General features: G+C 45.7%; 1 protein-coding gene and 1 long non-coding RNA gene across 4 annotated transcripts; one reads left to right on the forward strand and one right to left on the reverse strand.

Moving 5' to 3' along the window:
• The first annotated feature begins 458 nt into the window (after positions 1-458).
• On the forward strand, positions 459-8,959 carry LOC144584869 (uncharacterized). Its single transcript, XR_013539349.1, has 3 exons — positions 459-600; positions 2,679-2,734; positions 8,330-8,959. It is a non-coding gene; the product is annotated as an uncharacterized LOC144584869 (long non-coding RNA).
• A 2,144-nt stretch (positions 8,960-11,103) lies between these two features.
• On the reverse strand, positions 11,104-16,428 carry LOC140702771 (serum amyloid P-component-like). Of its 3 annotated transcripts, none has more exons than XM_072983901.2 (2): positions 13,743-14,278; positions 11,104-12,022 (listed from the first exon to the last, which is right to left on the reverse strand). In XM_072983901.2, the coding sequence occupies exons 1-2, from the start codon at positions 13,804-13,806 to the stop codon at positions 11,403-11,405; spliced, it is 684 nt and encodes a 227-aa protein (XP_072840002.2). In that variant the 5' UTR covers positions 13,807-14,278; the 3' UTR covers positions 11,104-11,402. The 3 variants fall into 3 exon arrangements, 2 of the variants coding, with proteins under 2 accessions (XP_072840002.2, XP_072840003.2); XM_072983902.2 differs by lacking the exon at positions 13,743-14,278 and adding an exon at positions 12,543-13,339; XR_013539350.1 differs by lacking the exon at positions 13,743-14,278 and adding an exon at positions 16,336-16,428 and having other exon boundaries at positions 11,910-12,022.
• Positions 16,429-17,267: the final 839 nt, after the last annotated feature.

Raw genomic sequence — 17,267 nt, forward strand, 5'->3', positions numbered from 1 at the left:
GGACCTAAGGGCCTACGTACTGCTCCTAAGGCTAGCAGACCAACATGCAATTAATTTCTCGGAAACTCACAAAATGGCTTGGATAGGGGATTTCTGGCAGTTCTCTGTATTCTTGTGGGTACCCTCCAAAATATGCCTCTCAACGTCTATAACCGAATCCACCCAGAAAGTGCTTCTGCTGAACAGCAAATAAGCAAGCGCAGCCCTCGGCCCTCCTTCTGGCGGGAGGAAAGAAGAGGGCCTTTCCCCACCAAGAATAGGTTGGGTCTGATCCTTCACAGAGGCAGCAAAGTAGGCTTCTGGATGTGCATCACTAGCTATACTGGATACTATTCGTGAATATAGTTTGGGCAAGTTCGGTTTTTGGCCCATCGCTCCCTAAATGCCAATGGCTGAGTCGGGTTGGGAGCTGTGCCCCCCCCCAAAAAAGCACCATTTTTCTAGATCTTCATAGACTAACTCTTATTCTGGTAATATTTCAGGAAGAAGGCAAGGTGCAAAGAAACATAATCCACGTAAAACCATATAACGATCAAGGCCCTTGGAGGAACACTGGAGTATTCAGTCATCTGTGCCCAGATCCTTCAAGCCAGAGGCGCGGTGAGGAATTGCATAGAAACCCTAATTCTAGAGAAGTTATAGACATGCCGGGCTGTGTGGAAGGCAGATCTCACGTCACAAATTGAACAATAGTCCTTTAATGAGAATGATTTACTCTATGAATTTGGTCTGGATGTGAACTCGGCACCATTGCAAGGCGGGATGATTGCCTTCTACCTTTTTATAGCTCTCTTCCCCTTTTCAAAAACAACCTCCTTTGTGGAGTGAAGGGGAACCCAAGCCTGATTTGGGGGATTTGGTGGGCACCGATGGTGTGAGGTTTAAAGTTGGAACACGAGGAACAGTGCTAGGGTTAATCCAAAAGATAAAAATTAAAGGATCAAAAAACAAAACTGGTTTCTGTGGAACTCCTTGCCACAGGTTGTGGTGGTGGTGGCATCTGGCTTAGATGCCTTGAAAACTGGATGGGGCAGGATTCTGGAAGAAAATCCCATCCCAGGTGACAAGCCACGATGGGGATGTACAATCTCCAGAAGGAAGGCCCCTCGAAATGCCAGATGTAGGAGAGGAGGGTCAGGGGACAAGGATCTCGTGTCTGAGATGCTCCCAGAGGCATCTGACGGGGCCACCGTGAGAGACAGGAAGCTGGATGAGATGGGCCCTTGGCCTGATCCAGGAGGGCTCTTCCTTGGTTGTTATGTTCTTACCTAACTGAGATGCCCTCTGGCACCTCCTCCCGGAGTTATGGCAAGTGACAAATACTTAACACAAACACAAATGTTGTTCTGTGTAATATTTTGCAATGCCTTATTAGCAGCAAACAGAAAACAACTTTACATTTGTTATAAATCATATGCATATTCTATACTTTTACCTTTGGACAAGGAAGATTTTTAGAGAGTCTTTGTAGCCGGGATGAGGAGAGTAAATTAACTCTGATGGCTTGATTGCTTTCCTGGGATCAATTGAGATCTGCTCTTCGTCTAACATCTAGATCTGCCCCTTCCTGAAAAACCATTCCCCTTCTCCTTACGGAGGGGTGGTTGAGCCTCCAAGCTTTCTTCTCCACCAGGAATGCCTTGTTACTCCCAAGTTTAGGATAACAGCAGGCGAACGATGGGATTTCTCCCTCCCATACTTGTGTTGCTCACAGGAAACGTGACTGAGTGGTCCTGGTGGAATCCTGTGGCCATTCTTCATCTTCAAGATACGAGAATTAAAATATCCTCCTGGGCCACTTCTGTTCCACATGGGAAAGACAACCAGAGATAACATTTGTAATTAGAGATGGGGTTATTCGTATTCGTATACACACAGGTAGACATAACGAGGGTCCGCCCCCCCCTTGTGCCTGCCCGTCCACTCACCTGCTATGGAGCAATTGGAAGGGGGCATGGAGCCCGCAGCAGCAGCGGACAGGTGAGTGGACAGTCTGGCCCTCAGGGGCCGGACCCTCATGATGTCCACCCGTGCGGGGCTATTCTTATTTTTATATGGATACCTGGATGCCACCATCTCTAGTTGCAATCCCATTGCTGTCTTGAATCAGGGATGGTTGTGGGATCTCTCCTGCCTTGCTTACCTTCTCTCTTGGAAAAGGAGTGGGATGGGATGAGGAATCCTCGTAGTATTTGAGAGCAGTCGTGGTCGTGGGTCCATCCTGCGTGTCCCCAAGGGGGAGGGAAGTGGAAATAAGAAGTCTCGCCAATACCCCTGATTTGAGTAGTAGAAGTAGATCTCCAATCAGAAAGAGCAGCAGGATTTCTCTGCCTGGCGTTTGCTGTTTCTCGTGAAAGGGAGATGTGTTTCTGGAACCTTCCCATATCCAAGGAGTGGAAGTCTGAGGAGGAGGAGGAGGAGGAGACGGCGGAGGAAGGGCCCTTGGACTCCTCAGAGGACAGACCCTGGCGGTTATGGGGTCAGGCTTGGAGGTTTTCTTCTCCATTGTTTACAGAAGTTTCCATCTTCCTTAAAAAGTTCCTTCCCAAATTTCTCAAGGATAGTTAAACAGATTGGATAGAATAAATCAGTTTTTTTCATATTCTTTTCAAGTGGGGGATACTTTGGGGGCAAAAAAACAAATGAAATATTAAAACATTTTCCTCTTGAATCTCCAGGGACCTTGGGAAGTGTTGTTTCCTCTCATTCACCCTCTCCTGATTCAGTCACTCTAGTAAGTATGTCAGCCCAATTCGGGTCTTATGTCTTCAGCAGAATGTTAGGAGTTGTGTAAGAATTTTACAGTATTCTGCCCTAAGAACAGCGAATACAAGGAGGGTATGTTTTAAAAGAGGATCCACGTCTTCAGTGTCTCCTTGAATTTCTTTCTATGTGATACTCTGCCCATGGGATCCCTTCCCTTGCCTTTTAGAAGCGCTCTGCCAGCACATGGAAAGCATGACCTATGTGAGGTTAACACACACCTTTTTGCCCATGGAGTAAACAAATGGATTGTGTCCTAAGACTGTAGCTACTAAGCACCCAATGTGGTTGGGCCTGATTAACCATGAGATGGAGGGAAATAGACTAGAACACAATGCCAGAAATAGTGAGGACTTCACACATACCAATGGTTGCTTGGTTCTGTTGCGCCTTTCAGACATTTTTTTGTGCAAAGTATTGTTCTGTAGAATCTGCCTTAATCCCTTTCAGTTCATCTCTTTCTGCCACTCTGGACACACTTGGTCCGCTCTTGCAGGGTACTATTTGGTCCTCCTTTCCCTCCTCGTCGCTCCCTCGCCCATTATCTTTCCTCATGGTCTTCTTTAGCTCATTGTGCCTTTGAAGGAGAAGGAAGAGAAACCAAGCAGACTTTGTGTATCACATTCCATTCACCTGCCATGCACCTGGAGCAATTAACAGGACGATAGCGTTCCGGTCGACATATGGTCTAGATGTTCTCTGTTTCTCTTTTCAGCCTTTGAAGGCCTTAAGGGCTGGCCAGAGGCCTCCCTGCTCCTCCGCCTCTGCTCGCGACCTGGTCTCCATCAATCCCGAAACTGGAACCATCTGATCGTTTTGTGGGTTTTTCGGGCTCTTTGGCCGTATTCTGAAGGTTGTTCTTCCTAACGTTTCACCAGGGTCTGTGGCCGGCATCTTCAGAGGACAGCGCTCTGTGCTCTGGTGTGGTTGGCTTGGGAGTGCAGTTTTTATGGCTGTGAGATAGGCTTTTGTCTTTTTTCCTCCTGTAGATGGGTGATTAGTGTGTCTTGTTGTGGATGTATTGTTGTGATAAGGAGAGGAGATTATCTGTCACTGTGGTTGATGGGTGCCTTTAGCTGGTCTTTTTTGTGCAATGATCCCCGGTCCTTGTGGCTGGGTAGAGTTCATTGACTTTTTGCACAATGTATTTTTGAGAGCTGGGAGCCAAGTTTTGTTGAGTTTCAAACTTTCCTCTTTTTTGTTGAAGTTCTGCTGGTGCTTGTAGATTTCAATGGCTTCCCTGTGCAGTCTGATGTAATGATTGCTGGTGTTGTCCAGTATTTCAGTATTTTGAAATAGAATCTCATGGCCAGTTTGTTTTAGGGCATGTTCAGCTACTGCAGATTTTTCTGGTTGTTTTAATCTGCAGTCTCTCTCATGTTCATTGATTCTGGTGTGGATGCTTCGTTTTGTGGTTCCAATATATACCTGGCCACAACTGCAAGGTATTCGGTATAAACCAGCAGTGGTGAGGGGGTCCCTTCTGTCCTTTGCTGACTGTAACATTTCTTGTGTTTTTTGTGGTGGGCTTGAATACTGTTTGTAGGTTGTGTTTTTTTCAAAAGTTTCCCCATACGGTCCGTGACTCCTTTGATGTATGGCAGAAATACTTTATTTTTGGTTGGCTGTTTTTCTTCTTCAGTTCGGTGTTGTTTTCTTGGTTTGATGGCTCTTGTGATTTCATTTTTGGAGTAGCCATTTGCCTGTAGGGCCCAATTCAGATAGTTGAGTTCAGTGCTGAGAAACTGAGCTTCAGAGTTCCGATTTGCATGGTCTACCAGTGTTTTGATTCTGCCTCTTTTTTGCTGTGGGTGGTGATTGGAGTTTTTGTTAGGTACTGGTCTGTGTGGGTGGGTTTTCTGTAGACCTTGTGTCCCAGTCGGAGGTCCGTTTTGCATAGGACCATGACATCTAGGAACGGGAGTTGACCCTCTATTTCTTTTTCCACAGTGAATTGTATATTTGGGTGGATGCTGTTGAGATGGATGAGAAATTCTTCCAATTATTCTTCACCGTGACTCCAAATTGCAAAGGTGTCATCCACATATTGGACAATGCCTACAAAGAGTATTCAAGCCCACCACAAAAATACAACAAATGTTTCGGTTGTATTACCTGTTGAGAGTTATGGGAACTTGTTTGAATTCCTCAAAAATGCGCAGCAAGAAGTGCCAGCCGGTTGGGCAGAATTAGCTGGAAGTTCCCCTTTTTAGTAACGGCCCCTCACCAAACACTAGCGCATAGAAATAATACTCAGGAGGCTGTTTTTTGTATTAAATAAAGAACTCTATATTGTACTCACATGGGTAAGCATTCTTAAAGGTTTTCAGCTTCATACAGAAAGAAGAAACAGCAAGGTATCTAGGCTCAGAGAGCCAACTGTGGAAATGTTACATCTTGAAGTGTGTGCAAGAGAGAGAGAGAGAGACATGTTCTGAAGAGGCCCAAGGCCACAGAGACTGGCAAAACGTTAGGAAGAACAACCTTCAGAACACGGCCAAAGAGCCCGAAAAACCCACAACAACCATCAGATCCTGGCCGTGAAAGCCTTCGTGAATACATGGAAGCCATCTGCTCTGAGGCCTCTTCGTTTCTGCTTCCCCGTTTCTCCACTCCATCATCTCCCACCTTTCGGTTTTTTGTGGTCTCACTTGATAAGTTGGCTACTCTTGTGCCCTCATCTAACCTGCCAATGTCTTAATTCCCTTTTGTCAGCTTTCGACCCCTCTGCTCCAAATTGATCTACTACCCTCAAAAGTTCTCAGTGACCTTAAAGATTTTTCTATTCAGTTGCTTCTCACCTTTAACTTTCTGTCCCCTTTAGCAGGTGCCCCTTGCTCTTTAATTCCTTTGGACTGGGTGGTTCTGCCTGAGGTCATTCTCTTCCGAGCTTTTCTCTCCGTTCTTCTGTGAGGTGCATCTCTCCTTTCGCAGGGACTTTCATGTCTGTCTGCTCCTCTGTCCCTAGGCGTTCCTCCTCAGTTTTCAGTACCACTTGTCGGCTGATGACACCAAAGCTCTTGAACTCTATCCCAGGATTTTCTCCTCTGTCCGGTATGTCTTGTTGCCTGCGCCATATTTCCACTTAACTGAGCACGTGCAGGACCAACTCCTTTAACTTTCGTCACAAGTGATTCTCTTCTCAGGTGGCTTGGCTTGAAGTACACGTTTTTAAAATATTGGTTGAATTCTTTTTAAAGATTGCAATATTTTGATTTTTTTTTTTTTGTTTGGTTTTTAATATTGTTTCTTCTCGTACTGTAAGTCTCCTTGGATCTTTTTTAGGAAAAAGGTAGCAGAAAATATAGGACATAGATAAATTCGTAATTAATTAATTAACTAACTAACTATCTATAACTCTCTGCTTGATCCCCCAGGCCAATCTATTGCCAATTCATTCATATCCCTGCTTTGCAACACTGCTAAGATCCAAGAAATCAAAAAGAAATGTAAAGCTACGTTGTTGCTGTCATGTGCCATCAATTTGCTTCTGATTTTGGGTGACTCTATAAATGAGCAGTCTCCCAAATGCCCTGTCCTCAACCGCTCAGCTCTAGCACACTCAAGCCTGTGGGTTCTTTTAGAGAGTTAGACCATCTCAGTTTGGGACATCCTCTTTTCCTGCCTTCCACCTTTCCTAGCACTGTGATCTATTCCAGAGAACTCTGCCTTCTCATGATGTGCCCAAAGAAGGACAGCCTCAATGTATTGCTGAAGGTTTTCATGGCCAGGATCCGATGGTTGTTGGAGGTTTTTCGGGCTGTTTGGCCACGTTCCGGAGGTTTTTCTTCCTAATGTTTCTCCAGTCTCTGTGGCCGGCATCTTTGGAGGACAGGAGCTAGAACTCTGTCCGTGTTCTGGTTCTATCAGAGTTCTAGCTCTTGTCCTCTGAAGATGCCGGCCACAGAGACTGGCGAATCATTCGGAAGAAAAACCTCTGGAACGTGGCCGAACAGCCCCCAAAACTTCCAACAACCAAGGACAGCCTCCGTTTCAGCATTTTAGCCTCCAGAGATAGTTTGTTTATTTATTTATTCTATTTATATCCTCCCTATCTGGTCGATATGACAACTCTAGGCGGCTAAGTTCAAGCTTGTTTTGCTCAAGGACCCACTTATTTGTATTTCTGGTAAAGTCTGCAAAGCTCTTTGGCAGCACATTTCAAATGGATCAGTTTTTTTGTTTGTTTAAACTGTCCAGTTTTCACACCCATACAGGGTGTGGATGACCTTGGTCTTGGTTTCCGATGACACCTCCTGACCCTTGCTCAACTTTGGCAGCTGGCAGCCTCTCCCCGTCTCCTTGCTAGACCACAAAGGGACACTTTATAGGACAAATTCTTTGCCAAGCTCAATCAAGGAGCGGAGACAGCCGCAAGAACCAAGCATCAGTTCAGTGGTAGCTAGAGATGGGCACGAATCTCATTTCGGAGGTTTGTATGCATGGCACTCCAGGTGCCACGCGTTGCCTTTGCCCACCTCCTGGCCGGACCCCCCACGCGAAACCTGGCGCATGCTCTGCTCCTCTGGCTGTTCAACCGGTCCCTGGCAGGAGCAGAGATTTGCCTGTCCTGCCTCCTTGTCTGAAGGGTCAACAGCTGAGGAGGAGAAGGACAGGAGCCGGCCGGTGAACGGGAGATCATGGGGGGGGGGAAATGCCTATGAACCAGTACGAACCTCTGAAATGGGGTTTGTGCCCATCTCAAGCTGGAACCTCGTTTTCCAGCTAATTAATAAATAGCCTGCCATTTCCAGGTGGCTCCCGGTATGGTGTAGCGGATAGAACGAGGCCTTAGGACTCTGGAGGCCTGGGTCTGAAACGTGGCCTAGCTATGGGACCTCCCTGGGGGGGGTGGACTTGGTGAAAGGGCTCCTTAAACATCTCACCTACTTTGAAAGCCCTATTAGGGCAGCTACAGATCACTTCCAGCTTGACAGCACATCGTCAGCTAACTAGTTCCATACTCTCGATAGCCTTCATATCCATCGATGGAATGGCAAGTGCAACTGGGTGGTGGGAGAGAATCATGTTCACTTTCAACTTCTTTCTGACCAAAGAATAGCGCTTCTTTAGAAGTGGAACTCCCTGCTTTGCTTTCTTTAAACAGAGGGCTCTTTCTTGCAGAAACTCAGCTCAGTCAGTTTACCAGGGAGTGAAAGGGACCATCCGCGTCCTCCATTTCTAGTGGCTTCCCGACACCTCAAACACGCTGCTCCAAAAATGTCATTGGCCTCCTAGAATATCCCCACCGCTGTTGTCACTGCTGTCTGCTTCCTGGTTCCCAACCTTGGGCCTCCAGATGTTCTTGGACTACAACTCCCAGAAGCCTTCACCACCACCTCTGCTGGCCAGGATTTCTGGGAGTCAAAGTCCAAGAACATCTGGAGGCCCCAAGGTTGGGGACCACTGTATTCATTGCCAGACTTCATCGGCTTTAGCCACCTTTTATAAAACTGAGGATAATTCTTCAATTTTCATTCTGGGTGAAGTTCTGATGGATGGTTCTTCTTGCCACCTACAGCTTGTGCTTAACCATGTTCAAATCATTTTTTTCTCCCTTAAACAGGACGAATGGTTTGACCAAAGGGCCAAGAAGAATAAAGATTCCAATGTGTGAAAAGTTTAAGATCACTCAGCGTGCAAAAATCGAGCAGTCTCCATGCAAGGCAGATATGTACTTTGTGGTCATCAAGCATGCCGGCAAGAAACAGAGGAAGGATTCTGTAGCCTTTCACATTGTTTAATATTCCAGTTGTTAATGAAAGAAAAAATTGCTTCCCTGTAGATGTTGTTTAAAATTAACTTTTTTTCTTTGCCACCTATCAATAGCCCATCCCCACTTATTAATAAAACTGACCTGAAGAATTAAAATAGTTTCCCCAGAGTTCACGACATCAGTATTTTCAAAATTGTCCTCCTCTCTCTCTCTCTTTATGGCCCCGGTCTCTGACAGCTTTCCTGGAAAGTTTTCCCTGCCCGCTTTTCTGGAAAGCTTTGCTCATCCTTCCTTCCTCCCCTGGGGTGGCCTCTTTCAGAAAACTGAGAGGTATTTAGATGAGATATTTGATAGTTAGTGAATAAGATAGCTTATTAGTAATCAAATCCATGTTTTAATGAATGAAAGATAATAGAGCATCCATGATTTTCCTTCTGTGATTCACTTATTTATCCTTCAATAAATATTGTTTGTTTGGCAGCAAGAGTGTAAGACTCATCATTGATATAAGTGAGGATAATATCCTTTGGTGGCAGCGAAAAAGGGGTAAAGAAGAAGTCGTGTATAAGGTGAACTTGTGTGGGAGGCGAAACACACAGGGGTTGCTGGGGGTGCGCGTCAAGTACATACAAACCGAAAATAGAGAGGACTCCACCTGCCGAGGGAGCCCCTCAGACTAAATGACTTGCTTTGAAGGGCCCTGATGGAGGGCGGGGGACATGACCATGGACACACACACACCCCTTCAGTGGGGGGCAGTGGCGTGGATATCAGAGAAGCCGGCAGCTGGAGTCCCAGGAAAGTAACTCTGGCTGACTATAGTTACCAAGACAGCGTGGCTATCGAGTGGGCTCAAAGGATGGCCAACCAAGGTGCACACAGATAGACTGCTCCTGGTGAGGGAGGCTCTGCCTGGCTCTCCTCGCCGGCAGAGACGTACCCCAGCTTTCCCCAAGATGGATCTGCCCTGCGGGTTTTGCCATTCTAAGGCCGTGAAGGACGAAACCCGGTGGACTGAAGAACTCTAACATGCAATCGTTCCCTGGGTCTAAAAAGAAGCGGCACAAAAGGGGGGGGTCGGCCTCTTGTTGCGTGCCAAAGACCTACAGTGCAAGAGAGTTCACCGTGGCAGTGATCCGCCAGAGAAACCGTGGTGGCTCTCTGGCTTTCCTTGGTCCGGACAGCGCAGGTGTAATCCAGGGACCCGTCCGGAGGCCTCTGGGGGATCCGCAGGGTGGGCTCTAAAGAGAGGACCGCCTCGGTCCGCTCCCCGTTGAACTGAGTGAAGTTCACGTCGCCTCCTCTGCCCGTCACGGCGCAGTGCAAGGGAATGTTGTAGGTCCCGTTCGCTGAGAAAGTGGCGATGGTCGGTCTGAGCAGCCTTCCTTAAAAGAGAGTTTTTTTAAGAAAGAAAAGCTGGTCTCATTTGGAGCAGGACGAGAAGACACCCCCCCCCCCCCCCCGGAAAGAAATGTCCTAAGAATGGATTCTGTCCGATCTCATTTTTCAGCAGGAGGACCGTTTCCTACCCCTTTAACGGTTGTGGATGGAGACAGACAAGAGCATCGTTTGGGGCGGGATGGAGGATTCTCCTCCGGAGAGACCCCATGGGCGCCCTCTCAATACTCTTCCTTTATGGCCTGGCCTTCATTCCACTTCCTGTATGTCTCCCTTTTTTCTGTTTTTCGGTCCTTTCTGAGCTTCTTGTGAAGCCGCACTGTACTTTTTTGATGCCTCCCACCTTTTTTTCTTGTTAGAATGGTTTGTAGTTGTACCTTTAGAACCTCCCCCCTTTTTTTAAATTTCTGACCCTTCTTGGACATCTTTTCTTGTTAGGATCTCCTGCCATTGAACCTTACTTATCCATGTTCTGAGTTCATTAAAATTGGCTTTTTAAAAAATCCACCATATGTTTGTAGCTATAGTTTCCTTTGAAACCCCTCTGCTCTGGTTTCCTTTGAAATCAAGAATCCTCGTAGAACGTGGTCGCTCTCGCCCAGAGTCCCCCTTCCTGCCACTTCCTCTACCAAGTCATCTCGATTGGTTAGAATTACAGATGGGGATATTCATCAATGAATTTTAAAAATCCCCACCCCATCTGAACCTAATGAAGGCCGGGTCCCCTCAACAGATATCAAGATAACTGAAGTTCAAATCTCCCATCACTCTGCCTTATTTATTCCCTTGAATTCTACCTCCCCTCAACGCTGTGTTCAAAGGGGGTTACGTAGTCAGTCTTGTGCAATCGGATAAGCTATCACAATAATACCTAATTATGATATTTCTATGTATTTATTTAAATCAGCACATGTGCATTTTGGACAAACATTTCCTCCTCTTTCCTGAAGATAAACCTTTTTTTTTGTAATGCCTGTCTTGTTGATCTTATAGTTCTATGAACATTGATGGATTCTTCCAAAATGAATTGAAGCCTCTCGTCTATATTGATGTGGATCCTCTCAGAGAGATTAAAATGGAGGGAGGGAGGGAGAGAGAGAAGAAGGGAGAGTGGGAGGAAGGAAGGAATTAAGCAAGCAAGGAATGAAGGAAAGGAGGGAGGAAGGAAGGAAGAAAGGGAAGGAGGGATGGAGAAAGCCAGACATGTAAGAATTAAGCACTCAGTCTGCACGCAAAATATACTAGTCTTTATTTTTCTTGACTCAATTTTTTAAAAATCTCAATTATAGCCATTTTTAATATGGAAATTCTTCTTCATAGAATTTCTGCTTGATGACACTCATAAATTCTTATCAATAGCCAACTGAAACAAAATTAAAGCAAAGTTTTTTTGGAAGAATACGCTGGCAGTTTGTCCATCAAAGTCTTAAGGTCATTGAAATCAACATCATAGCCATTACTGAATAAATGCTGTACAATTTTTAGACTGCTTTAAGGTAGAGAGAGAAGAACAGTTCCTCAGTCATTAGCCTGGAAACAAGAAAGGTTTAAGAACCACATAACCTCTGGTCTCATAGTTTAGGGATCTCCAGTTAATCAAACTGCTATTGACGTTGTGGCCGTTCCAGACGAGATTCACTTCGTCAGCGGTCAGCACCCTGTCCCACATGTACACATCCTTCATCTCTCCCACAAATGACTCTTTGGTAGCAAAGCCACCTCCAAAGGAGTCCTGATCTTGCCCAAGGACAATCGATGCCTCGGGATTGATGGAGTAACCTTTCTTCAGCCCCGTTCGTGGCAAAGGACGGCCGTCCACCCACAATTCCACTAACCCCGTAGCAGAATCCCAACTCACACAGATGTGTTCCCAATTAGATTTTGAGCCCTGCTTTTCCGGAAGGTTGAAGGTCACGCTGTAAGCTCCCACATAAAGGCTGTATTGGTTTGGGCTGAGCTTGTAGAGGAGGAGTTCATTGTGGCTTCTCCTGGTGGCGTAAGAGAAGAGGCCGTATCCACGGGTCAAGAGGGTGTAGGATCTCAGGCACACCGTGAAACCGGTCAGCGGCTGCTGGAGCGGGGCCTTCAAAAACACAGCAGCACGATTTGAGGCGGTCGGGAAAACGAATACCTTATTTTGAAGATCTGCAGGGAAGCAAGAAATATTAAAATTCTTTCTCCCCTTAGGATCCCAGGTCATTGTCACTTGGATCTAGTCTAGGACTGTGTCTGCCCTGAAGCCCTTCCTGTAGCTTTCCCAAAAGGCACCTGGTGGGCTTTTCCGGGAACAGAGAGAGGACTGTGTAAGGCTTTGAGGTAAACCATCAAGGTTTCCCTGCCTCTTGAGAGACATGAAAGAACATTGTCGGTCCACGTCAATGGTCCATGTAATGCACTATTGCTCAGGACGTCCACATGCTATTCAACAAGCTGTTGCTATGGTAGATCCGTCTACTGTAACTCAGAATGGATTGTTGTGTTCTTTTGCTTTTTTAAAATGCATTTTTAGTATTGATTTTATTTAATATTTTTAACATAATGCTTGTTTAATTCTTTTAAAATATTTGTATACAGACTTTTTTTTAAAGCTTTTAACTATTGCAAACTGCCTTGGTCCTTTTAAGGAGAGAGGCAGGGTAAAAATAATTCAAATGAAGAAACAAACCGAAGAACGTCCAAGGAATCATACTCGATCATGCTAACGACCTCGATCTTCCAGCATCCCATTTCCCCAAATGACGGCCCGTCAGAGGCCTCTGGAAAGAGCAGGAAGAGCGAGGCAGGAACCGAGCCTAACTAGAGAGCTAAACAGCCCCAGAACCCCTGAGCTACCTAGAAAAAGTGATATAGCGCTAAACGCGGTCCTCAGAACAAAACAAACTGTTAGCAACGAGTGGAAAATATGGAAAGGCCTGAGAAAAGCCACTGCCTAGCTTTCCATCATCTGGATGGTGCACAAAATGCCCAAATGGTGCAGAAGCCCCACTGGCTGCCCGTCTGTTTCCAGGCACAATCCAAAGTTTCTAACTTATTTAGTTTCTTGATAGGTTGGAAACATATGCAATTTCTAACCTATCAAACGGCTTTGGGTCCAAAGCTCTCTCAAGGACCGCCTCTCCCTTTCGGGTCCTGCTCGGGTCTTGAGGTCATCAGGAGGGGCCTTTCTCTCCATCCCACCCACATCACACGCGCTCTTGGTGGGGACACGGAAGGGGGCCTTCCCTGTGACCTCTGCTCACCTCGGCTGCAGACAGAGCGAGAACCACCCGCTCTGACACCCAGGGAGAGTTGCACCGACCCTCATCCACTCCATCATCCTGCAGCATGGGCAGGACCCCCCCTCCAGGAACACGGAAGAGAAAGTAGGGCCCCCCACAAAAGAAAAAACAATGTTTATGCTTTCTTTTTAAAGGGAAGTGGACAGAGCCCGGAGGGAGTGCTATTTATTTATTTTTTAACATTCACATTTAGATTCACCTCTGGGTTTTGACACTCTCTAAATTCTGCTGCCCTGGGGGCCAAGGCTCAATTCCTCCATCCTCGTTACTGCCCTGTAAGTAAAAAAAGGCAACTTAATATATCTATCCATCAGTACATCTATGGGTATGTCTGTGATGAGCCCTTGTTTTCTCACCACCAGCTGGTGGGGGTCCATCCGACAGACGCCCAGGATTTTGTTCTTTGCCGAGACCCTTAAAATGCCCAGCTAGGCTTTGGGGAAAAGGCCAGAGAGCTCTCAAGCGGAAAATGCTCAGTCTCTCCCCAAACTACGTCCCTTCGGGTGGAGCCCCAGCAGCTAAAGTGGACTCAAACTGCTGGAAGGGTTTGACGCAGGTACACTGTCCAGTCTCATCGCATTACTTACCTTTATTAGCCAAGGATCCTAGCAAGCCAGCAAGAATGAGAAGACAGGGAGGAGAGATCGCCATGCTGACTTCGTGCAGAGTGAGCTGGGCTGGAGCTCAAAAGGGACTCAGAACCAGCTTTTTATTTGTACAAACAGCTTCCCTCCAAAATAAAAACGGGCCCTTGAATTGTGACACCTTGCAAAACTTCTCTAAATGAAACCCCAAAGGGACCGTTGGCGGTTGTAGGTTCTGATTCTGGCTGGGTTGCAGCAACATTTCCTTCTTCCTGCTCCTTTGCTTTTTATCTTTCTCCGTTGCATAGAGTTTCTATTTAACTCTTCTTTATCATTTTTACATTGCATTTTGATGTCAAATCTTTTTAGCTAAGCTAATTTTTTCTGCGGGGTGTTTTTTCAGCCCCTGGATCCTGAATTCGTTACTAGGAAGTTGCTGCAACAATAACGGCTTTCTGTTCCAACTTCGCTATTCTATAATTCTATTGTTTTCTGACTTGATAAGGGAAAGTGACACCTCCTGAAAGACTCTGATGTTGGGAAAGTGTGATGGCAGGAGGAGAAGGGGACGACGGAGGATGAGATGGTTGGACAGGGTCATCGAAGCGACCAACATGACTTTGACCAAACTCTGGGAGGCAGTGGAAGACAGGAGGGCCTGGCGTGCTCTGGTCCATGGGGTCACGAAGAGTCGGACATGACTTAACAAATAAACAACAACAATTATGCCACCCTTATTTGAGAAGTTTGCAAACGTGCCCAGCTCCCTGGCATGCCCCCTCCTGCCCCACAAGTGCCAGGGGGCCCTACTGTGTCTAGCCCGGCCCCATCGAGGGACAGACTGAAACCTGAGAAGCGAGACCAAATAAACCTCCAGTCGCCTCCGTGGTGTGTGTGTGGTTTCTCTGTCTGGCTCGGAAAGGGGACTTTTGTGCGGGTTCGAAGACAAACAAAGTTTAGGGTTTGTTCTTTTCGGGAAGAAGACCCCCCCTCCCCAGAGCTCTTCCTCTGTGTGGAAGAGGTCTTGGATTCGAATCCCTGGAATCTCCGTGCAAGGAGAAAACACACATGAGTTGGTTCAGAGCCAGCACGAACTCCCCAGGCCATGCCTCCTGAGCATAATAAAAATTTCACCCGATGCACCTAGAAGGGCACCTAGTGAGGCTTTCCAAGCAAGGCTTTCATTTGGGGGATTTTCAGGGAGTCTCAGCTTTGAGAAAGGCTGGGTGGCCTTCAATGCAATGCATGTTTTCAGAAGCTGCTGCCATCTTCATCTAATGCAGGATGCAAAAAACACTTGCGGAACAGGGTGGTTTGCAAGTATAGTAAGACTCCTTATCCGCGGGACCAGTATCCACTGATTCAATCATCCACGGTCTGAAAACATTAAAAGTGGAATCTTAGAAACAATTTTTTTGAAAATGAAGTTATTGGAGTTAGCGTTCTCTGTTAAAAGAGTGTTAACCATAATCCACTTTTTTGCAAAGGTAAAAAAGAAGAACCGATGAAAACCCCCTTTTTTTCAATTTTAAGAAATACATTCAAGGATTTTTAATATGGATAACATACTTGGTTTGCCTCTGCTGCTTATGATATCGTGGTTCCCTTATTTGGGGATGGTGTATAGGTATATATATGTGATATCCTGTGTGGTGCAGTGGGCAAATTAATGACTGAGACTCCAGAGACCTGGGTTCGAATCCCTGGTCAGCCATTAAAACCCACAGGTGTGTGGAATTGGTAAAACCACGCTTTAAATAGCCCCGTTAGGATCACCCTAAGTCTATGGACCATAACAACAAGTGTATACATGCCTTCTGTACTGGAAAAAAACTGAGATTTTTAGAAACATTTAGGAACATTTTAATGAAAAAACAACCAGGACGTACAAGATGGTAGTAGAGCTGGCTGGAGACCTCAGTGGTTTAAGTCTCGTGAGAGTTGCGATATTAGGGTGCCCGTCTGAAAACAGAAATAGAACATGGAGAATGCAGGAAAGGAATGAAGTAGCTTGGCCGTCATCATCCTCTTAGAACTCTTGAGCTGGAAGGGACCCTATGCCGGCCCTCATTCTAGACAGCTGCCATGGGTCCTGTCAGAATCCAGGCTGCCCTCGGCTAGGTAAAGCTTGGCGTCCTTTCTCCTGCTGGCAACGCGGGCACCCTATTGTGCCGCCATTTCGGGCCCTTTCCTGGCTTTTCGAATCATGAATACAGACGCTCAAGACCCCACATTCATAAACCAGTGTGTGTGTTTTTTTTGGAAGAACTGAATATTATCTTTTATTTTAAGGATGTTCAGCTGCTCTGGCTCCTTTTTTAAGGAGAAAGGCGGGGTAACCATCTTTTAAAAGATAGATAAATCTATCTATACAAATGAGCCTATTTGGTGCTTGTGCTTAACCACGGCTTAACAGTATCAGAGATCCGGAGAAGGGAGATATTCATTTTTCATGCATCTACGAATAGGGAGGTCACCAACATACAAGGGTTAGCCTTTTTCCTTTGGTCAACCCACTAGGCCAGCTCAGGTTGGCAGCGTTGTGTGACCTCACAAGTGTCGGCCCAGCAATGTTCTGACAACAGAATTTACTCACGAGGAGGGAAATCAATGGTCACTCTGGTGAGAGACTGACAGCGTGGAGGTTTCACAGAGTCGGTCTTGTGTCTCTGTCTCCATCACAAAATGTGCGTCACGGTTTTCGTTGTGCATGTCCTCAAGTGATGGATAGGCGGACCTAATCCTGATGTGGACGATGCTGCCAAGGAGGAGGAGGAGAAAGGTGAGTCTAGGCCTTGGAGGAAAAAGGCAGGGAGGGACTGAAGTCCCTTGAACTTAGGTTTTTTTTAGAGGGGGTTGGTTTTTTTATTAACATTTTAGGATAGGGTAGGGGATACAAAAAGTAAGGGAGGGATATGAGGGATATGAGCCGCCCAGAGACCTTTGGGTAGAGTGGGCGGCATATAAATTAAATAAATAAATAAATAAATAAATAAATAAATAAATAAATAAATAAATAAATAAATAAATAAATAAATAAATAAATAAATAAAATGGAAAAAAACAGGGGGAGGAGAACATAAAATATGTTGCCATATCGACTTTCCATTTTTCTGCTGTATAGTCGCCCTCAAATGTAAGTTAGAACTTACATTTATGTCCTCATTTTAATTTATGTTATTGAAATACTATCTGGTGACTCATTTATATAACAAATCCCATCGTTCAGTTGCCTTTTGTATTGGACAGTCTTTCAGCCCTTCTGATAAGAGATCCATTTCTGCCGCTTCCTGTATCTTCTCAATAAGTTCCTCTTGTTCCGGTATCACCGATTTCTTCCCATTCTTAGCATAAAGAATTCTGGCTGCAGTGACTATGTATATAACTAAGTAGTTCTTTGTCTTATTCATATTATTTGGTATAATACTCAGTAAAAACAGTTCTGGTGTTAATGGAACCCTACAATGCAATTATTTTTTTGTAACAGAGTATGTACACCTATCCATAATTTCTTCACTACTCTACAAG

Source organism: Pogona vitticeps, chromosome 15, assembly GCF_051106095.1.
Source record: "Pogona vitticeps strain Pit_001003342236 chromosome 15, PviZW2.1, whole genome shotgun sequence".
Lineage (NCBI taxonomy): Eukaryota > Metazoa > Chordata > Lepidosauria > Squamata > Agamidae > Pogona > Pogona vitticeps.

Bases quoted from the DNA above. Each gene is read 5' to 3' on its own strand.
- LOC140702771 (XM_072983901.2), bottom strand. From the start codon at position 13,806: ATGGCGATCTCTCCTCCCTGTCTTCTCATTCTTGCTGGCTTGCTAGGA. The intron at 12,023-13,742 runs GTAAGTAATGCG...GCTTCCCTGCAG, and splicing joins AGGATCCTTGGCTAATAAAG to ATCTTCAAAATAAGGTATTC.